Below are 23,904 nucleotides of genomic sequence, written 5' to 3' on the forward strand. Positions count from 1 at the left end.
TGAGACTGCTTGAGGACTGCAACATGCATCCAAACAACGACAGTAGCAAAAGATAAAGTTAAGATGTTCTTAAAATCCTGTCGGAAAGCTTCTGTTGAGTTCTTTTTAATACCATAACTGTTGCTGATTTCGCTAATAAGTAGATGAATCAGTATGGAGTTTTATTTTTATGTCATTTCTATTTTATTTTTTATGGCTTAGATGGGTGGACGAGCTCACGGCCCACCTGGTGTTAAGTGGTTACTGGAGCCCATATACATCTACAACGTAAATGCGCCACCCACCTTGAGATATGAGTTCTAAACGGCTGCCCTACCCTTAAAACTGAAACGCATTACTGTTTTACGGCAGAAATAGGCAGGGTGGTGGTACCTACCCATGCGGACTCACAAGAGGTCCTACCACCAGCAAACGTGCCATCGTACCATTAGTATTGAGAATTAATAAATTCCAAGAGTAGATTTGTCTCACCCGGTCTTATTTCCTCGTTGTGTCGTTGCTCGTGAACGTATTGCTGAGAAAAGTTGCTATCACGGGAGTAGAACCCTGGCATAGCCACATCACCCGATGCCGTTACTGGTGGTAGAACCTCTTGTGAGTCCGCACGGGTAGGTAGCACCCACCCTGCTTATTTCTCCAGTGAAGCAGCAATGTGTTTCGGTTTGAAAGATGGTGCAACCGTTGTAACTATACTGAGACCTTATAACTTATATTTCAAGGTGGGTGGCGCATTTACGTTGTAGATGTCTATGGACAGTAACCACTTAACACCAGGTGGGCTGTGAGCTCGTGCACTCATCTAAGTCCGCTGCTCGTCTTATTCTTTAAACCAGGACGTCAGATTGGAACGCATTACAAAAATTAAACCAATGGTTTTAATTTATTTAATAGAGAGCAGAGCATGGCCAAAATACAATCTTTACTACTAATTACTACTATTGCTACTAATATTATAAATGGGGAATTAAGTGTGTTTGTTTGTTTGTTTTTTCCATCTTTTAAGTCGAAAAAAGCAATGCATTGATTTTTTTAAAGTGATTTTTTTTAGGTCAGGAGCATGTCTACGCTTTTTATCTCTAATATTAAATCTAATTCCTACGGCAAACCACACTGACGCTTTTGAACGAACCACACCACGCAGGCGAAGCTGCCGGTGACAGCTAGTAATCTACATATTATATCTCTCAATGCCGTAATTCCGTGCATTAAGAAATATAATGACTCGCATAAACTGGCATTGATTGACTCGGGTTATCTCAACATATTTGTCTTGCTTGTCCCAATACAGAACTGGTCTAGGAAAAATAGAAATAGACAAAGTCGGTGTGGTAGAACCTCTTGTGAGTCCGCCTGGGTAGGTATCACCGCCCTGCCTATTTCTGCCGTGAAGCAGTAATGCGTTTCGGTTTGAAGGGTGTGACAGCCGTTGTAACGATACTTGAGACCTTAGAACTTATATCTCAAGGTGGGTGGCGCATTTACGTCGTAAATGTCTATGGGCTCCAGTAACCACTTAACACCAGGTGGGCTGTGAGCTCGTCCACCCATCTAAGTAATAAAATAAAATAAAACTTTACACTGGTGGTGGCCGAATTTCAGCTATAGTTTGACAGGAGACCAGTTGAGTTCAGAGGATAAATTTTATATTATTACTAGCTGATCTGGCAAACATTGTTTTGCCTTAAATAAGATTTCTAGGGAATTTCTAGTGTAGTAAAAAAAACTAACTTATTGTAAGTGTGTAAGGATGTGGTAAATGAGTGAAAGAGGTATGTAGTGCTGTGAACGATGAGGGAATATATAATAAAAATAACAAAACCTCATTCAACCACATAATACCTCATTATAAAATAAAATATGTCCAAATAAAAAAAATATATGTTAGGGGTGGACAACCCTAATCACTTAGGGGTATGAAAAATAGATAGTAGCTGATTCTCAGGCTTACTGAATATGCATAAAAAAATTAATGAGAATCGGTCAAGCGGTTTCGGAGGAGTATGGGAACGAACATTGTGACACGAGAATTTTATATATTAGATAATATTATCGATCTTACGCGACACCAATTTAATAAAGACATCGAACGAAAATAACAAACGTAATCCGCGGTAATTCACTGTACCAATCCCCCTACATTTCGGATTTGGGATAAAAAAAAAAAAACTTTTCACTAACATCACTAAGTTCATAAGTACCGAATTACTTAGCGAACTCCGGGAAAAGTGTCCGAGAGTTTCCTGACAATTTATGTCCATTCGTATGACGGCTTAGTGTTCACGAAACTACTTCGGGAGGCTAGTGACTGCATCGCGACAGTTATAGGCAAAAGGGACCTTTTTCTGGGGAATCCGTAGGCAAAAGGGACCTACTCTTGTGTTTTCGGGTTTATAATACACCGTATTACCAGTAAATGCCAGTTGATGATCACAGTAAGCTGGTTTAACACTCAGAGGACGCAGCCAAGTTTTTTATAGCTTTCATGCTTAGACGAGTTCACAGCCCACCTGGTGTTAAGTGGTAACCGTAGCCCATAGACATCTACAACGTAAATGCCACCCACCTCGAGACATGAGTTGTAAGGTCTCAGTTTTAACAGTACAACAGCTGCCCCACACTTCATACCGAAACGCATTACTGCTTCACGCTTCAATTCTCCGGCAGATACCTTCTATGCTGACATCGTATAATGCAAAGGCTGTAGTAAGAATATATGTACATAAAACTTTTACTGGTGGTAAGACCTCTTGTGAGTCCGCACGGGTAGGTACCACCACCCTGCCTGTTTCTGCCGTGAAGCAGTAATGCGTTTCGGTTTGAAGAGTGGGGCAGCCGTTGTAACTATACTGAGACCTTAGAACTCATATCTCAAGGTGGGTGGTGGCATTTACGTTGTAGATGTCTATGGGCTCCGGTAACCGTTTAACACCAGGTGGACCGTGAGCTCGTCCACCCACCTAAGCAATAAATGAAAAATCACTGGTCTTTCATGAAGACGGCAATCAAACACTATCGATAGGTACTCTAAGGTAATCTTATAACTTAACCTAATCTGTGATTACCAGGCGTTGTTACCTAATAAAAATATCCCTAATAGTACACACAAAACAACATATTGTATTTTGTTTAGTGCGGAAAAAGGACCCTGAACACATAGATTACACCCTTAGCGTATCTTTAGGGCTGTAAATACAGTTTAAGGGCTGTTCGAGCAGCTATCCATTTTGTGTTCGGCTACAACGTTTAAATAAACATGTTGTATACAAGGGTGGCGAGGCGATAACCTTGCTAACTTTGCCAAATGTATTATTTTGTTCACCTATATACTGGCTACATAGAAGATTCTTATAATTCACAGTCAGAATTAATGAAACACGTCACATTATTTTCCACTTTGTGCAGAATAACAAAAGTATCCTTTTAATTTATTTATTTTATATTTGGAGCATTTTATATCGCTACAATTATTTGGGGTTTGCTGAATGAAAATTTTTTTTTAGACATTTCCATAACTTCATTTTCAAGAAAGAGTAGACGGTCAACACTCTCGCGGCCGATCATCCACAAGGTGGACAGACTTGGTTAAGTTATCTACGAAGTGTTCCCTTACTGAGTGTACACGTACCGCCACAAATAGAGAAAGATGGAGAAGTCTCTCAAAAGCCGCAACCAAACATTAAGACTTACGTAACCACGACCACTCCGCCAGGAGTGAACGACTGAGAAGAAGAAGAAGAAGAATGAAAATTGATGTTTGAGTAAAACTCACGTTTCACATAATAATAATAATATAAAGCTGATATTTTTAAAGGATAAAAGACCAGAGGCATACTCGTATCGAGCGATACGATTGGATGTTCAAATTACGTACCATGACATGGGGTAAATTGGGATTCTGGGGTAAATTGGGACAAACCTGCGGAAGATTCTCAAAGTACTTGTAGCACGGAATCTACCTAATTTTCTTTAAGGTAATATTTATCAATGTATAGAAGAAAAACCAAGTTAACTATGGAAGTACTAAACATGAGTTAAGTTGGTCCCAAAAATTCGTCAAATTAAATTTAAAATAGTGGTTGAAAAGTGCGTTTTAAAACAGCTTAAAGAACTTTTAAAAAAAGTAATATTATCGTTGTTTTTTCAATAAGATCACAGTTTATATAAGTTTTTAATACACCTGGAAATACCACAACAAACGGTACGTTGCAATATTCTTATTTTAAATACAATATTTCGACAAAATAAAAAATGTATATTTTTTCCTTTCTTTTTGGGGAAAATTGGGACGTATGTAGGGTAATTTGGAACGAGACTGGAAAAATTAGGGACGAGAAATACAAAATTGGAACGCCAAAAGACAAAATAGGGATGGCTTGTTAGGGTTGTCACTGATATCTTATAATAAATTTTTTTAGCCTATACTATCACTTAATTGCGTGATGTAAAGAAGGTTAATGTGTTTATCAGTTAGTTTATGTAAGTATTATAGGTAAAAGAAAAGTATATATATAATTACTTTTTTTTCGCGACATTTACCTTGTAATATCTGCCCGGTCGTATGTTCTTTATAGCAATAAAAAAAATTAAAAGTTAAAAGAACTCAAACGAATCAAAACTTTTGTTATTTCAGAATCTATTCACGCGTCAAATCATGATTTTGTTAACATTCACAACGCACACACAAATAAAAACAGGCCTCAGATTTTAAATGTAACATTAATTAAAAATCCGAGATATCCAATTATGAGTGAGTGAATTAATTGAGTTTAGTTATTTAGCTTAGAAAGAATTTCTTTTATTTTTGTTATTATTGGCAGTAATCAGATAAAGCTGTTTTTTTATCTTATTCACCTGATATCTTACACTTGCTCAAAGATTATTTTGAAAATGTTGATTAAATAAAATTGTATTATTGCATTTACAGTCCTTTTGTTTTCTATTTTTTATTCTATTTTATGATTTTGTTTGAGAGTTGTGATTTTTAAGGAAATTAAATAATAATTTTCTAAAATATAACATGCACATACTTTTTTTGATCATTGTATTGTTGATTATCATTCACGTCACATCGCTTCGGAATAGAAACCAGCTTAATTTACACTATGTTGTGTATTGTGCTTAAATTATGGATTGTATTCATCATTTCGGTCCATATAAATAATTATATGGCACCTACCTATATATCGCAGTACTGCGAGCTGACAACCCTTACAAATATCCCAATTTAACCCTTATCCGTGTCAATTTACCCCGGACGCTGGGTAAATTGGGATGCCCATTATTTTACCGATTATTTCTTTAAAATGAATAATTAAAATAATGTAACGGTTTTTATCACCTAGGTACGTTCAAGACTCAACTTATTTCTTTGGTTGAGCATTGACTATTTAATTGGAACTATTTTAAAATTCAATCTGAAGGTCGATTTTGTCCCTATTTACCCCATTTTACGGTACGTAGGTATCTAAAATCGTAATGACGTGCTTGACAGGTGTTCAAATGCGCATGTCATTAAAATTAAATCTTGAAATTGTATACGTTATTTCTGGTGGTAGGGCGTGTTCTCATGCACGATTAAGTAAGTAGGTCTGCCGGGAAGCGGTCAGGCAATTTCGTTTTGAAGGTTGAAACAGCTGTCATGTAAAAACGAATGAGACATAAAATACGGCATCGGCAATCGATACTAAAAATATCGATAAATTAAAGCTGTCAATTTTGTCGTCGTGGCCTAAAGGATAAGACGTCCGGTGCATTCGTGTTGAGCGATGCACCGGTGTTCGAATCTCAGGCGGGTACCAATTTTTACGTACTCAACACTGTTCACGATTGACTTCAACGGTGAAGGAATAATATCGTGTAATAAAAATCAAACCCGCAAAATTATAATTTGCGTAATTACTGGTGGTAGGACCTCTTGGGAGTCTGCGCGGGTAGGTACCACCGCCCTGCCTATTTCTGCCGTGAAGCAGTAATGCGATTCGGTGTGAAGGGTGGGGCAGCCGTTGTAACTATACTTGAGACCTTAGAACTTATATCTCAAGGTGGGTGGCGCATTTACGTTGTAGATGTCTATGGGCTACAGTCACCACTTAACACCAGGTGGGCTGTGAGCTCGTCCACCCATCTAAGCAATTAAAAAAAAAACGTTATTTCATCGATGATAACCTGTCATCATAACTTTACCATCGTGAAGTAAGGCCTTGAGTTTGGATCCTTCGTATCGATCTTTCTAATTATAATTGATTCGAATGTATTATTAACTTCTGCGTAATAATATTTTTATGAGATTTTGCTGTACACAATTGCGTAATGAAAATAAAAACTTACCATCGGATCGGAATAAACACATTATCAATACGTACTTAACAAATGTTCGCGATTGACTTTCCACGGTGAAGGAATAGCATCGTGTAATAAAAATCTAACCCGCAAAGTTATAATTTGCGTAATCCTAGTGATAGGACCTCTTGTAAGTCCGCACGGGTAGGTACCACCGCCCTGCCTATTTCTGCCGTGAGCAGTAATGCGTTTCGGTTTGAAGGGTGGGGCAGCCGTTGTAACTATACTTGAAACGTTAGAGCTTATATCGCAAGGTGAGTGGCGCATTTACGTTGTAGATGTCTATGGGCTCCAGGAACCACTTAACACCAGGTGAGCTGTGAGCTCGTCCACTCATCTAAGCAATAAAAAAAAATTAGTCTGGCTAAAGAATAATAGCATTGCTTCAGACAGCTACGTCAGTTCGGGTTGAAAATTAATAGACGTTGGAGAAAACGTATGTGTTAAGTGAAATCGATGAGCTCTCATCCCCTGAGGCTGGTAGCAATCCATCAATTAAGAATTCGCTCTTTAATTTTCAAGGCAGTTTCTGTCGCACCAAGAAAAATCAAGACCCCGTCCAATAGTCACTGATTTCCATCACATGTAATCAAAATCATGCAAAAGATAAAAGATTAGTAGGGAATTTCTTGAAAAATAAGAAGGGTTAAAGTATGAAATTATCTGAATATTACGTACGAATATACTTACCATCTGGCTTTGGAATGAGCTCCCCTCTACGGTGTTTCTCATGCTCCTTCTTCAAACGAGGCTCATGGAGAGTATTAACGGTAAGCAGAGGCTTGGCTCTGCCCCTGGCATTGCTGATGTCTATTATAGGCGACGGTAACCACTGATCATTAGGCAGACCGTATGCCCGTCAGCCTACAAGGGCAATAAAAAAATATATTTTATAACCACTTAGCACCAGCTATACCGAATACTCGTTGGCCATGATTAAGGATTTTTTTCTGTTTATTTGTAGAAATTTTAGCAACGTTTTAATTCTATTCGAGATCCTTTTTAGTTTCGTAATTCTCTGTTTCACAATCAATACAATCAGAACTTTACAGCGCTGTCATAATTTTGCCCGCATCGAACTAAACCGCCAGATGGCATTCTAAGCTCAGCTCGTAGAAATTTCCAGAAACTTCCAATGCTTTGTTTTAGTTCGTTCGTTGATCAGAAATAAGCCTTATGCGCTAAAGAATTACGGATCGTTTTCGTAATTCGCAGATTTAATTGAACTCAGTACTCCATTAATTAGTACCGTAGTAGTAAAAGCTTTGTTCGTTACGGTTTTGGATTTAAGAATTTGTTATATGTAGGTATTTCCTGTAACACGTTTTATAGCCCGTAAGCCGCGAATAATAAATTATTCTCAAAAGTGGTCAATTAACTCACTGGTGGTAGGTGGTAGTGGTCAATTAACTCACTCTCCATAAGCCTCGTTTGAAGAAGGACATGTCATAGCGCTCGGGAAACACCGTAGAGGGGAGGAGCTCATTCCAAAGCCGGATGGTAAGTATATTTGTGCGTAATATTCATATAATTTCATCCTTCAACCCCTATTATTTTTCGAAAAATTCTCACTCGTAGGACCTCTTGGGAGTCCGCACGGGTAGGTACCACAACCCCGCCTATTTCCGCCGTGAAGCAGTAATGCGTTTCGGTTCGATGGGTGGGGTAGCCGTTGTAACTATACTGAGATCTTAGAACTTATATCTCGAGGTGGGTGGCGTATTTACGTTGTAAATGTCTATGGGCTCCAGTAACCACTTAACACCAGGTGGGCTGTGTGCTCGTCCATACATCTAAGCAATAAAAAATAATAAAAAATGAAAACGATAATCCATCACTGTTTCTTTTAAAATATCAGTGATATTCTTTCAATCAGTAATTACAAGTTAAGATAATTATAATATAAAGAATACAAAAAAATAACTCATCAAGAAAAGCTAATCACAGATCTTATGTGGCTAATCGTGTCTATTTACAGATCATGCACTTTAGTCTCTAATGACGTCACACGTATAGAATACAATAAATTTTGCTTGTTTTTTTTTACTTTTTGGCTTTACTGTTTTATTATTGTTGCATAAGCGAAAGGGGCATTTATACCTAGTCAGGTCATAAATTCTGTCACATGTTTAATGTAAAATAATTGAAACAAGTTTATTCATTATGTAACCATTCATATACCAAAATGAACTTAACAAAACATAGATTCTTATGACACTAAAGTTTATTCAAAATGACCTCCGTGATTTTGAATACAGGCCTTCAATCTGCGCGGCCAGTCGTCTATCGCAGCACGAACGAGGTCCATGTCAATAACGGCGGCTGCCTTAATCAAGGATGTCTTGAGTGACTCCAAATTGGGATGTGGCTTTGAGCACGCCTTTTCCTCCAAGTATTGCTATATCTTGTAATCTAATGGATTCAAATCTGGACTGGAGGAGGGTCAGTCTTCGTGCCGGATGAAGTCGATTTCACGCGCCGCCAGCCAGTCTTGTGTGCTCTTCGCTCTATGAGCTGGCGCCGAATCTTGTTGGAATACCCAGTGCCTGTTATTGAACATGGTATGAGAAATAGGTTCCACAAGGTTCGTCAGGACTGTATTTTGATACACAACTGCATTCGTTTTTACACCTTTCTCACAAAAATGTACCTCTGTTAAGCCCCAATAAGAAACTCCCAACGATACCATGAGCGAGGATGGAAAATGACCTCGTTGGACACGCGGAATACGGTTGCTCGCTTCTTCACTACTGTGTGCGTACACCTTATCATTTTGTTTGTTGTAGCTCTCTTCTACGGTAAAAATTTTTTTATCCGAAAAAAGAATTTCCCGATATTACTTTCCCGCGTACCGCTTCAACAAAGCGCGGCATCTCTTCAGTCTCAGGTCCATTAGACGAGCATTCAAACGATGTCCTGTTTTTCTTCGATATGCCCGAAGCCCTAAGTCTTCATTTAACACCCTTTTCACCGTGGTTCTGCTTAACCCCATCTGAAGGGCCAACAGTTTCTGCTTACGTTTGGGATTTCTTTGAATTCGCGCTTTCACAGTTTTTATCACTGCTGGAGTCCTAACAGACCGAGGGCGACCATTTCTTGACCTGTCATCTACACTAGAGTCTTCATTGTATCGTTTGATGGTACAATAAACGAATCTTTTGGTTATATTCAAATTTTTCAGTATGTTAAAAATTTTAATTGGCGCGTAACCGCAACGATGCAACGCAATAACTGCAACACGGTCTTCTTTAAGCGTCCACTCCATATTTAAAAATGAGTAAAATTCTAAAAGTATACATTTTTATTTCCATGAACAATTCAAAATTCGAATTCAATAAACTTTTTTGTGGCCAGCATTCTAAAAGAAAAGTTTTTACTGTGTGACAATACTTATGACCTGACTAGTTATATTATAGTAGAATCTTAAAATTCTATATAATACAGAGGAGTATAATAATCTATGAAATTGTTGTGGAAATAGAAATGTAAATTGCTTGATGTGGCAATTATTAAATCTGATAACAGATTTCTAATCAACAAGCTTTCAAAATTGATAGAGGCGATTAAAACGGTAATAGTATGATGCATGTGGATACATTTAACTAAAATAATACTTGCTTTATCTATACATATAATTAAAATTGGAGTCTCTGTTTATAATATTGAAATAACTGTTTTTTACTACATACATATTATTATGAATGTATATACGGTACATACACATAAATAACATTTTTTACGATTTTTGTCTGTCTGCTGTCTGTCTGTATGTTTGTTCCGGCTAATCACTGGAACAGCTGGACCGATTTTGACGAGACTTTCACTGATAGGTAGCCGGTGATATAAGGAGTAACTTAGGCTTCTTTTTTTAGACTAGCTTCGGCCCGCGGTATCACCCGCGGTTATTGTCGTACCGCGGTGACAGCGCGGGACTCGGCTATTAATAATAAAATTAGAGCGCTAGCTTACAAATGAAATAGTAGAAAATGCCAAGGTCTTGAGATAAGTATAAGAAAATACTGATTTAACATCTTTAATTGTCCTTCGTCAAACGAGGTTTGTGGAGAGTACTTAACCAATTAATCGAAGCCTTACTTTGGACTTCGAATTCTTAATACGAAAATAAGGTCGTTTTTTGCTTGAAACCGATGCTTATAAATTAAAACTTCTTAAATAATTTATTCATACAAATGCTTCTCGGTTTCAACCGTAAGTACTATTGGTTTTCGAAGAACACATTTAGTTTCGATTTTTTTCCGAACTAGGTCGACGGCTCGCGTCCGAAGTGGTATCTAGAATGTTCAAGTAGCAACGAAGTCATTCGTCCGTTTTTCCAACATGTGAAGCGAAATATATTTTTTTTATTGCTCTTGTGGGCCTACGAGCATACGATCACCTGACGGTCAGTGGTTACCGTCGCCCAAGGACTTCAGCAATGCCAGAGGCAGAGCCAAGCCGCTGCCAACCGTTAAGTACTCTCCACAAACCTCGTTTGACGAAGGACAATTAAAGATGTTAAATCAGTATTTTCTTATACTTATCTCAAGACCTTGGCATTTGCTACTATTTCATTTGTAAGCTAGCGCTCTAATTTTATTATTAATAGCCGAGTCCCGCGATGTCACCGCGGTACGACAATAACCGCGGGTGATACCGCGGGCCGAAGCTAGTCTAAAATAAAATAAAAACTGTAGTACTTTGGAGCAGTAATACATACAGGCTTGTGGGTACGACGTTGTTATCGGTTTGGATGGTCAAGCGATCTAATACGGTGAACGCATGACTACGAATATTCAATTGAAATGGATAGTGATTTTTCTGTTTCTAAAATCTCTAAAAATACTGTAATACTTCACGATAGTGATACATACAGGTGACTATTTATTTATTTATTTATTACATGACATGGCTGTCCTAGTTGTAAAGTTGTTCAAATCTATAAATATCACCACTTAAATGCTGTCATCCGTCTTAAGACATCAGGTAGAATTTCAAATTATATTGTATAATGACCGTTTCACCCTTTAAATCAGAACTGATGAATATTTTGTAGCAGAAACAGGGAAAATGGTAGTACAAACGCGTCCAAGATTTAGAATACCCTTTTTGCGTATGCCATCATTAATTACGCAAATTTATACATTTTGCATGCCCAAGTTTTGTTGCAAGATGCCATTCCTTCATCGTGGCAGATGCTCGTTAAGATCTGCTAAGCCCGTTTTTTTTTCTCGCAAAAACAAGGCACTTTCTTGCCGAATTTGAATACGTTTTTTTTAACCCGTGTCCTCCCAATGCTGAGTGTAGGTTTCTTTAAATGCACTCCAAAGCGTCTGTGCATGAAGATTATTGGCCTTAAATTTGAACACAGGTGTAGTTTGAGCTTTTGGGTTACGACGATTTCAATAACACATGTTCAAACATTTTCTGGATTCGAATATTGTTACATAGACGTTTATACCTTTACCAACAAAACGGATCATCGATGCGACTACAACTCGATCGTTAACGCACCGACACTTCTTTCAAACCAAACAATATTCATTTAACTGAAAGCATAAAATTTAATTTCCGCAGACACGTGAAGTATCGACAATCTCTCGATTGACTTTATAAATTTATACGCGATGGAAATTGAAACGTTTGTTCGCATTAATTAAATCTTCGTTTGGCTGAAAATATCGCAGGACGACAATGGGACGAGCACAAAGAAGGTAATTGAAACCTCGTTTGAAGGGGGCCGGTGTGATTAATGTGATGCGTCGCGGCTCCGGAATGGCCTGTCGTGAGATCCTGCTAAAATCCGAATATGCAAGCGCCAATTTATGGATTGTTATGGATGCCAGGGTTATGTATGTATATTAAATATACGTATGTGTATAATAAAAATCTTACATTTATTTCCATTATCTGGTACCTGTAACACAAGTTCTTTACGAACTTATCACGGGACCAGTTAACGTGGCGTGATTGTTAGTAAATATTTATGTATTATTATTTATTTATCATCAATTAACATCATAATCAATACATAATAAAATCGTAACTGTTCGCTGTCTGTACATGGAAGATATCTCAGGAAAACTGTTATAGGAGGCTTTATGAACGCAATTTCGCTTTTGCGTAAATACCAAATCTTCCTATTCGTACACTCTTAACAGAGTGGTCGTGGTCATGCATCAGTCGGATCCTGCGATACCGATGCTCTCGCGATGCGACGCCATGTGGCGCGGTGTTTCGCAGAGAGAGAGAACAAACGTTTATGTTGGAGTGAGTCACAGATTTTATGATTTTATGAGGTCGGTCCAAATACCATACCAAATACCAAAACTTATAAAAGCAATATCGAGTAGATTTATATTAGGGTTTAAGTGATTAGCTGACTGTGTGTGTAGATAGTCCTAACTGTTGCACCGATACTTGTGCGGGTTCGATTCCCATATCCGGCAAACATTAGTAACACAGGGAATCCTAATTTGGGGCTGGACGACCGTCCGTCCGACTTTAAAGAGCAAAATAAGTTTTTAATTTCATGGTAGCCTTCATTACTGCGTCACTGCTGTGACTTGTGACGGTGTAAACCAAATTTTTAAACTTTTGAGACCTTAGAACTCATATCTCAAGGGGGGTGGCGGTATTTACGTCATAGATGTCTGTGGGCTCCGGTAACTATTTCACACCAGGTGTGCTGTGAGCTCGTTCACACAACTATGCCAAAAAAAAATTCACCCATCTAAGCAGTAAAAAAAAAGCGACAGCTTACTCCGCTGCTGGGTCTGGATGCGTCTAATCGGCTTCGAGTGCATCCTCGGGATACCTGACTTGTTCAAAACTAATGTAGTCGGAAAATGCAGCTTTCCCTAGTACAGACAGACAGAAAATTTATAAGTCGATACCGACCATTGACTTATAAATTTTCTGTGGTCCGGCCAGACTGATTAGTTGTCTATTGGTCGATAACTCGAATGGCGGTTGAATAATTTATTAACTTTTTCCAGAAGTTACAGGAAAATTAATTTTATGTCCGCTTTTCGTGGAAGAAACTCGTTATTGGAACCGAACAGTGGATTCTTTTAATTTATTACTTAGAAATGTATATAGTGTAATATTATGTTATTTAGAGGAAGTTTACTGGTGGTAGAACCTCTTGTGAGTCCGTGCGGGTAGGTACCACCACTCTGCCTATTTCTGCAGTGAAGCAGTAATGCGTTTCGGTTTGAAGGGTGGGGCAGCCATTGTAACTATACTGAGATCTTAGAACTTATATCTCAAGGTGGGTGGCGCATTTACGTTGTAGATGTCTATGGGCTCCAGTAACCACTTAACACCAGGTGGGCTGTGAGCTCGTCCACCCATCTAAGCAATAAAAAAAACTTGACGGAATTATGACGTTTTTTATTTCAATAGGAAGGCTTCGTGATATCCTAGACGTGCAGAAATCAAATAAATTTGAAATAAAAGCATTGAAAATATTATAATTACTTTGTATGAATGCTTAGTATATTTATAATATGAATATGTACATATATATGTAAGTATGTATACCATTCTTGGTTCCCGATGGAAGAAACTATGTGTGATTCGTTTCCGATTATGTTTTAGTTTGATTTTGAAGTGAACGACCCTTTTGGTAACCATCATATCACTTGCAACAGAAACTAAGAGTCTCAGTTCGTCTGTGGTCCCTGGAACTGTTGCATTAATCAATAGTGTATTTTAAAGTATTATTTTTGTTCCATAAAAACGGCTCTTGAACAAGTGCTCTTCCACCATATTTCCACACTTTTGGGGTATCACTTTTGTTCTATAAAAACCGGCACTTGAATTAATTATCCACCACAAAGTTCCTTGAACGTTATGTGGCTCGAGGTTTCCAAAGAGGACCTCACATTACTGAAGTCCATAAGAGGCGACAACTTTTTACGTTCAGTTAGGCTGTAAACTCATATCTTTCATATGCAGCACGTGAGATTATCAGTTACAGATTCAACATTCTGCCACAAGGAAGGTCTTGAGAGTCGCCCACTAACGGTACCAAAAAATATATAATTTCACTAAGTGCTATGATTTGATTGTTATTTGTTTTGTTCCAGATTGGAAACCTGAAAAATTTTTATTTATTTTCCCACCCACACGTCAGTAAAAGGTCAACGAACGCAAGTATAGATTACGTCAACCGACTGAAGAATGACCCACAGGTGAGTTGCGAATTTTTCGTGCAATAGTGCATTTAGTCATTCATTTTGTTTACAATCCTGACCAGGATCGGCAGAATTTGAACGGAAAAACAAAACGATTTGCCAATTTGTAATTGTCATATTCAAATATTACTATGGAGAGACAGAGAGAGAAAGAGAGAGAGAATAAACTTTATTGCACACCAAAACACAAATAACGTTAAAAACAGTCAACAAGCAGACATATTTGTACAATAGGCGGTCTCAGCGCTAAAAGCGATCTCTAAATTGTTTCATTTACAAAAATTCTGAAAAAGATAATGATATGTTTGCGGTGTACTAATAACAATACATCATTAAAGAAAATACGTACATACTACAATAAATATATGGATAAACATCTGAAGAAAAAGATAAATATCTACATGTACTTAAGTAATGTGACCATGCAGGGAATTTGATTCTGGAATCAGTATACCATTTTCCTCTAAAGGATAACGTTTCCAACACTTTCAAATAGATATCCGCATAAAAGGACCCAATTGGGCGTATACCTACTTAAAGTTTTGTTTTTAGAATACTTTTTTTATGTTAGATAGCCCCGTAGACTTTTAAAATAGCACTACAAACAGATTATAAAGTATTATATTTTCCATCGCTAATACAGATCTCTCTAACAAAGTAACGCGTTTTTACTATGTTTTTTTTTTAAATATATATCTACGATTTTTAATGTGCTATCAAAGACGTTACAGATATATAATAATTTATATGCCTTATAATTTATTGATTTTGGTAATTATTGTCGTACTAACAGCCTCGAAGGGTAAGTAGTTCGTAATATAATTCTAAACACGATTTTAGTTTCTAGGTCATAACCGACATATACATTATTAGATTTTCCATACACCCAGGTTACTATTTAGCTCTAGTTGATCTGAGAATTATTCTCGGAGATCTGATAGATCTCCATTTACATTAATAATTTTATTTTTCGAGTGCCCCGCGTAAATCTGAATATTAATAGTGGATAGGAAATTTATAACAAAGTTAAATTGGTGGCATTGATCTGAAGTCTCTAGAATAGTAGTAGGATTTACCATTAAATTATAGTACTCTTTGCTTCTAGACGGAATACCCTAAATAAAGTAGTATTTTATTGATACCTTAATTTTGCATACTCTCTCCTTTAATATAAGAACACTTGAAAAGAAATATTTGAATATAAAGTAAATAATGATTCATGCACGCCACCCTTAGTTTGGAAGCAGATGTTTAATCTGTCGCAACTTGAAAGGACTACTCATCTCGCCTTGATTTAGTTCTGCCCATGAATTTCCGATATTACGTCCAATTTGTGCGGACTTGAATACGTAATCACTGTGATTATGTCCGTGCCCGCAATGCTATTTGTTAGGTAAATGGTTGCTTGATAATGGACTCTGATATTTTCATAATAGAGCTGAAATGCCATACAACTTATCACAAAAATCGATATAGACTTGTCTTACGAATCGGAAATTTGAGTCTTTGGATTGGTTTTAAGTCGCTTGTGTGCTGCTTTGTCAGAATCTTTGAGATGATATCCTATCGATAATCGATATTACAATATTATAAAGTAAATATCACCCCTATTAGCTGGCACAGTTTTTTTTTTTTTTTATTGCTTAGATGTGTGGACGAGCTCACAGCCCACCTGGTGTTAAGTGGTTACTGGAGCCCATAGACATCTACAACGTAAATGCGCCACACACCTTGAGATATAGTTCTATGGTCTCAGTATAGTCACAACGGTTGCCCCACCCTTCAAACCGAAACGCATTACTGCTTCACGGCAGAAATAGGCGGGGCGGTGGTACCTACCCGTGCGGACTCACAAGAGGTCCTACCACCAGTAATTACGCAAATTATAATTTTGCGGGTTTGATTTTTATTGCACGGTGTTATTCCTTCATCGTGGAAGTCAATCGTGAACATCTGTTGAGTACGTATTTCATTAGAAAAATTGGTACCCGCCTGCGGGATTCGAACACCGGTGCATCGCTACATACGAATGCACCGGACGTCTTATCCTTTAGGCCACGACGACTTCAAGTAGCACAGTTGCTATCGACAGTGCTTTTCAAGAAATCATTTCACCACATACCATTCGATTATGAAATAAACGATTTTTGTGTTTTTCGAACACGAGTTTTTAAATAGTCCTGAGCCGTAGTTTTCGGTCTTTTCGTTGATACTATTGCAAACCCCAGAACCAACACCCCGTTAAATATGAAATCTATAAAATGCGGGTTTAAATTTTAGGACGACTCTTTGTGGCAACAACTAAATTTGTTTAAAATCTCGGCCAAACAACTTTTGTATTTGTTGTGATGTGTGGCATTGTGTGTAATGTTGTGACGGTTATTAGAAGATACAATGAGAATCTCTTTATCCCATTTGAGACAATTCCAATGGAAGTCTCAATTCTAATTTAAATAACTAATTTTAAATTCCTCAAATTGGAATTCATGACCGATTTGATGTAGAAATAGGTATGGTAATAATCCACACAATCCACAGCAAATCCACAGTAGTCCTACTGCTGGTTTTTATGTAAATTTCTAAATTTTGCGGGCATGATTTGGAGCCCATACTTAAGGCGGTATCAAATTTAAGGAGGCTATGGATTCAGAAACCACTGTACACAGTACCGTAAGCAGTACCTTAAGTATACCGTGAGCTGACATTAAAATTAAATGACACTCTGATAGTCTGCTTACCTTCTGTGCAGGTAAGATGGGTGATGCAGCAAAAGGAATTAAGAAGAACGAAACGAGACCATCAGTGGAAGCCTCGACATGTAATGAGGCAATCTAGCGCACCGTCTTTTCCTGATCCACTGTTCAAAGAGCAGTGGTATTTGGTAAGTAAGATTCTTGTTACTATCCGGGTAAAAATAAATTAAAGAAAATAATTTAGGAAGGAAAAATTTAACATGGTTACGTCGGAAGGGTAGAGGGAATGTAGTGTCTGCAGTTAAAAGTTGGCCAGGGTCGTGTCTTCCTTGACAAAAACAGAATAGCCTATGCCTATAGCGGGTGAGCAAGTCGACTCGCACACCTCAACACAGCACCAAAATCATAAAACTTTGCGTCACATCAGGTAATCCAAGTGCCGTGTGCAAAGCTAGTTAAACCAAGCCCTCTGCAACATGTCGCCGGCGCATTTTATTTGTCGAAGTGGTAAAGAGACAAGATGGCCACGCTTTGATCCATTGTTCTTCAGGCGGAGGACATGTTGAAAGGGGCGGCAACTTCTTCGCAAATTATTATTGACTATAATAGTTTTAATTTTTACTATAAATACGTTTGTGCCGTTATTGTGATACAGACCATTTGTATTATTTCAAACCTGTTCGTGGTATCCTCTGGCCACTCTGAAACGTCAATATCAAAGCAGCTTTTTTGCTTTTACTACCTTTTCAGGTTTTTTTTCTCAGCTTCTGTACTTCATATAGATGCACTTTTAAAATTACACATGACGAGTTTAGTATTGCATTCAATCAGAAATAAAGGAGTCAGTGAACTCTGTACTTCAATGCAGCCATGTGGAAAGACAACCATTTTAAATGAAATTTATCGAGCGAGATGATTGTCTGAGACGAATTAATTCAATGGTACTTCGAAATGTTAGAGATAGGGAACGAAATTGTTTGTGTTCTTTTAGTTTACATTTTTAATGAATTGTTGGAGCAAAAACCTCGTTTTTTTTTGAAGTTTTTTTATTTTTATTAATATATTATATTAATATATTAATACGTGAAGCAAAAACTTTGTATCCCTTTTTACGAAAATTGCGGGGACGGAGGAATATGAAATTTTCCACACTTATAGAGAATATACAGAAGAAGTGCACAATGCTAATATTTTTTTTAAATAATGCATAAATGATACATTAAATCAATAAAGAAAACATTACACACACTACAGACCATGTATTTGACGCACACACGCATGCATGCTATTTATTGTCAAACATTTGTTCTTGACGTCTGTTGTCAAATTGAGATTAGAATATTGTTTGTCTTTGTCAATATTTTTTATAGTGTAGTCTTGACGAAATTTGTGATTATAGAAGTATAAAGTACAATCATAATATTGTACAAACTTACAATTCCAATTAATTATAGTCGAATTTCGACTACTGTGGGACCTCTAGTTTTTATTATTAACTATTACATGACTAACAAATTTCGTCCAAGAAAACTTTACGGGTCTCAGAGATTATTGTGGAAGACGGGCAGACGAAAATGTCGTTTTGGAGTGTTGAAGATTTTTATTTCTAATTCAATGACAAGTATTCTAAATGAATTGTTTTATTAATAGAGAAAGTTCAAAGAAAAGCTTAAAAAAGCTTTATCGGTTATTTGAATTAAATTACATTTTTCGCACCGAGACTTAGCACCAGACGCCATAAATAATTTTCGACGTGTTTCGAGTAAAAACTTTTAAATAGCATTTTTTTTTTGGAATTTACTTGACATTTTAAATCTTATGTTCCAGACATACGGTACAACTTTATTTTTCATAATGTATTAACTTACTTTAGGAAACCTGTAATTGCCTCATCTGTGGTCCCTCAATATCTGTGCAGTAAATAAGTAATCGAATCAGCCCGTAAGTTCCTAATAAAGTTAGTCTGTTCTTTCTAAAGTTCTAGGTTTATCACTTAGAACTATAAAAATTGTGAGTTCGTTTGAGTCTCGTGAAAGTTTTTACTCAAAGTTTCACCTGTCAGCTTAAGCGATAAGGTATTTATCGTTAAAGCCATAATTTACTAATTCGAGAGACATATAATTTTTTTCTAAAACTCAAAGCAATTTAAATAATTATTTGTGTAGGGAATTGTTTTTCTAATTTTAAAACATATATTTTCAATACTACTACTAGTATGATAAATTGCTGTGGGCAGATATTATGTGCCTCACGAGCAATCGCCACTTCTCCCGGTTTGTGGTGAGCCTGGTAAACTCATGTAAATAGCCGCCAACTGCCGACTTGACTTGATCGGTCCATCGCATGGTCAACCTTCCACACGGTCTGGTGCCTTCTACTTTGTCCTGAACGAAAAGGCGCTCTATGGAGTCATTTCCTCGCCGTGAGATATGTCAAAAAAATGATAGTACGCTAATTCACATAGCATCTGCCTATAGCAATGATACTGAATGACGATCACGACCGCTTGATAAGAGTGATCCATCAAAAAAAAGAAGTATGATAAAGGCATAGGCTATGTATGTAAAAACGTAAAGTATATCCTATATTTTCGTGATAGGCATTTTACGATTAAAAATATGTGCTGCAAATATGTACTATGCTTTGCCTTTATTAATGGATCTAGTTGGCCACAATCCAGTGGATAATTTGCTATGCAGATCCATGGGTATGTTGAGTATATTGATAAGGGCCTACAAACATTTACTTCGTTGGAGTCTTAAGAAATTTCAGAGCTGAAGATAATGAGGATGATGAAAATACGTAAAGAATGGGTAAGTTATGAGTAATTGAGGTTTTGCTTTCTAGAATGGTGGTGCAGCTGATGGTCTCGATATGAATGTCGGGTATGCTTGGAGGAAGGGCTATACCGGGAAAGGTGTCGTCATTACTATACTCGATGACGGCATACAGCCTAATCACCCGGATCTATCACAGAATTACGTGAGTCAGTCAATCTTTAAATTTTGCTTAAATGTCTTTGATGTGCTTGAAGTTAAATTTTATTACTATTGAATGATTTATCTATATTATTTGACGTATACGTGAGGCAAAAACTTTGTACCCTTTTTACGAAAATTGCGCGGACGGAGGAGTATGAAATTTTCCACACTTATAGAAAATATAGAGAGGGAGTGCAGAATACTATTTTTTTTTAATTATGACTAAATAATACATTAAATCAATAAAAGAAACATTACACACAGTACCATGTATTTGACACACAAATACACGCATATATACTCTTCGTTTATTGTCAAACTTTAGTTATTTTTTAAAGTCTGCGGTCAAATTGAGAATAGATTAATATTGGTTGTCTATAATGTAGCGTCGGCGAAATCTGTGATTATAGGAAGTAAAATAATAGTCTTTAACAATAGAACCATAATAATGTTCAAACTTATAATTTCAATTAATTATAGTCGAATTTCGAGTACATACCGCTACCACTAGCCTATTTATAAATACGTGTTATATTTAAGCGGAATAGCAGATTATTAGAACGGTTAGATAATTTTAATATTTAATACATTATAATAATATAAAGTACAATAATCGTCACAGGATCCAGCCGCTTCAACTGACATAAACGGGAACGATACGGACCCGACACCACAGGACAATGGCGACAATAAACACGGGACCCGTTGTGCAGGCGAGGTAGCTGCCGTCGCTTATAACCGATACTGTGGAGTTGGTATAGCATACAATGCTAGCATTGGAGGAGTGAGAATGCTGGATGGCGTTGTAAACGACGCAGTGGAAGCTCAAGCACTCGGATTTAACACGCATCATATTGATATATATAGTGCGTCGTGGGGACCGGAAGACGACGGAAAAACTGTCGACGGCCCGGGTCCTTTAGCTCGAAGGTATTGTTTAATTAGGGACGTTCAAACAGCTGGATCTGGTTGATTTAATAATTCGTTTTCAAAGAATTTAGGAAAAGTTTGTTTTTCCATTGTAATTTTATTACATATTTGAGCATCTACAATTATGTTTGTATTTAATTAGTCATTGATTTGTCGAAATTTCTATCTTCTATTACGTTTAAAATCATTTTCAAATATAATTACGAAATTGTGAAATGTATTTTTTGTTTTCATTTTGCAAAGCAATTAGTACGATATTCAGCAAACAATCATTCCTGTTTGAGGGCTCCCGACTTAGAAGAGTTAGAGGCAAGCTCATTAAAACGGTTTTGTTCCAGAGCGTTTATCAACGGAGTAACGAACGGAAGAGGGGGAAAAGGATCCATATTCATATGGGCATCAGGAAACGGGGGGCGGCACACTGACTCTTGTAACTGTGACGGGTATGCTAATAGCATATTCACCATATCCATATCTAGCGCAACGCAAGGAGGGTACAAGCCTTGGTATTTAGAAGAATGCTCTTCGACTTTAGCTTCAACGTATAGTTCAGGTACACCAGGACGAGATAAAAGCGTTGCAACCGTTGATATGGACGTCCAATTACGAGCGGAGCATATCTGCACGGTCGACCATACGGGTACCTCAGCATCCGCACCATTGGCTGCAGGAATTTGTGCATTAGCTTTAGAAGCTAATCCGCTATTGTCGTGGAGAGATATGCAGCATTTAGTCGTAATGACGTCACGTTCTCAACCCCTAGAAAAAGAAGAAGGGTGGATCGTGAATGGTGTTAAAAGAAAAGTTAGTCATAAATTCGGTTACGGACTGATGGATGCAGCTCAAATGGTCAATCTAGCTGAGCAGTGGACTAGTGTGGCGCCTCAGCACATTTGTAAATCCCAAGAAATAAACGAAGACAAATCCATTGAAACGTCTTTCGGTTATACGATATCTGTTCACATGGACGTGAATGGGTGCAGCGGGACGACAAACGAGGTCAGATTTTTGGAACACGTTCAATGTAAAATTTCGCTAAGCTTTTTTCCGAGAGGTAATTTACGAATATTGCTTACATCACCGATGGGAACCACTTCTACGCTTCTATTCGAGAGGACCCATGACGCAACTAGTTCGAATTTCGACGACTGGCCGTTTTTGAGCGTTCATTTCTGGGGTGAAAACGCCGAAGGGAGATGGACTTTGCAAATTATAAATGCGGGCAATACTCACGCGACGCAAGCTGGAGTATTGAAGAAATGGCAATTAATTTTTTACGGTACCGCTGTCTCCCCCATACGGCTACGAAATAAAGACTATATGAACTCGAAAAGTTCGTACCACGAAGAAAAAACATATCACATTAATGATGTATACGATGCATCTGAATACTCTCAGTTTTTAAACGAAATTGAACTAGGTATTTCAGACAGGCGCAGCTACGAGAAAAACATTCCATCGGCTCAAAGAAAGAATGTTTTAGCCGATGCTAATGATAAGCAAGTGCAGAGACTATGCGATCCGGAATGTGATTCGCAGGGCTGCTACGGCAAAGGCCCAACGCAGTGTGTCGCTTGTAAACATTACCGTTTGGATAATTCATGTGTTTCAAAATGCCCCCCTAGGAGTTTTGTTAATCAAGGCGGAGTCTGCTGGCCGTGTCACGAGTCTTGTGAAACGTGTGCCGGAGCCGGACAAGATTCATGTTTGACTTGCGCGCCGGCACATTTACTGGTCGTGGATTTGGCTGTCTGCCTGCAGCAGTGTCCAGATGGTTATTATGAAGACCCAGATGCCAACGCATGTTTTCCATGCGCCGAACATTGTGATACATGCACAGAGAAAGCAGACTTGTGTTCTTCTTGTGCCCATAGTTACGTTTTGTACAATGGATCTTGTTTAGCGGCTTGTCCACCAAGTACTTACCAAAAAGACTACTATGGCTGTATGCCGTGTCACGAATCTTGTGACTCTTGTTACGGACCGAGCCAAAATTCTTGCGTGTCCTGTAAAATTGGAGACTTTGTCTTCAAGAACCAATGTATTTCGAAGTGTCCTTCAGGCTTCTATGCGGATTCGCAGAAAAGGGAATGCTTAGAGTAAGCGTTTTTCTCGTATTTTAAATAATTTTATAAGATCTATTCCATTTTAAGCTGTGCATTTTGTTCTTTAGGTGTCCGATTGGATGTTTGGTATGCTCTTATGGAGTGTGTTCTTCCTGTAAAGAGGAGTGGACGCTCACTAAGGGAGGAAGTTGCTTTCCCGATGGAAACGAAAAATGTGATACAAGTAAGCAATGAAATGTAATGAACAACATTAAGAACATATTCGGCTAACTTTTTTTAATTATAATCCATTTGTCAATTTAAAAGAACACAAGTACATTTTAAAACAATACTTAAAGTTAACAACCAACCAAATACTTTTGCTATTTAAGATACAGTCGTTGTTGAGACCTTTCTAATTTCTTTCTTTCTAATCTCTTTTAATTTCGAAAGTTTAACACAATTCTGCATTTTTAGATGAATATTACGAGGGAGGTCGATGCAAAAATTGCCATTCGACATGCGAGAAATGTAGCGGTCCGAACGAGTGGGATTGCATCTCTTGTTCAAGTCCTCTTCTGTTACAAGGATCGAGGTAACAGAAAAACATATTACATTCACTTTCTGATCCATACATTGTCGTGATCAAACATCTATTGCTATTTTCATGAAGAATACTTGTAAAACATTGATACTTGTTTCGTGTAACAAAGATGCA

General features: G+C 37.5%; 1 protein-coding gene across 1 annotated transcript in view; it reads left to right on the forward strand.

Moving 5' to 3' along the window:
* The window catches only part of LOC114243883 (furin-like protease 2), a 36,144-nt gene that overhangs the window by 7,153 nt on the left and 5,087 nt on the right, over window positions 1-23,904 (forward strand). The window contains exons 2-8 of the mRNA XM_028175530.2: window positions 14,430-14,534; window positions 17,287-17,418; window positions 20,078-20,212; window positions 20,834-21,141; window positions 21,480-23,240; window positions 23,315-23,430; window positions 23,664-23,781. Coding sequence (XP_028031331.2) covers window positions 14,430-14,534; window positions 17,287-17,418; window positions 20,078-20,212; window positions 20,834-21,141; window positions 21,480-23,240; window positions 23,315-23,430; window positions 23,664-23,781 — 2,675 coding nt within the window. The remainder of the gene's footprint in view (window positions 1-14,429; window positions 14,535-17,286; window positions 17,419-20,077; window positions 20,213-20,833; window positions 21,142-21,479; window positions 23,241-23,314; window positions 23,431-23,663; window positions 23,782-23,904) is intronic.

This window comes from Bombyx mandarina, chromosome 21 (genome assembly GCF_030267445.1).
Source record: "Bombyx mandarina strain Sakado chromosome 21, ASM3026744v2".
Classification (NCBI taxonomy): domain Eukaryota; kingdom Metazoa; phylum Arthropoda; class Insecta; order Lepidoptera; family Bombycidae; genus Bombyx; species Bombyx mandarina.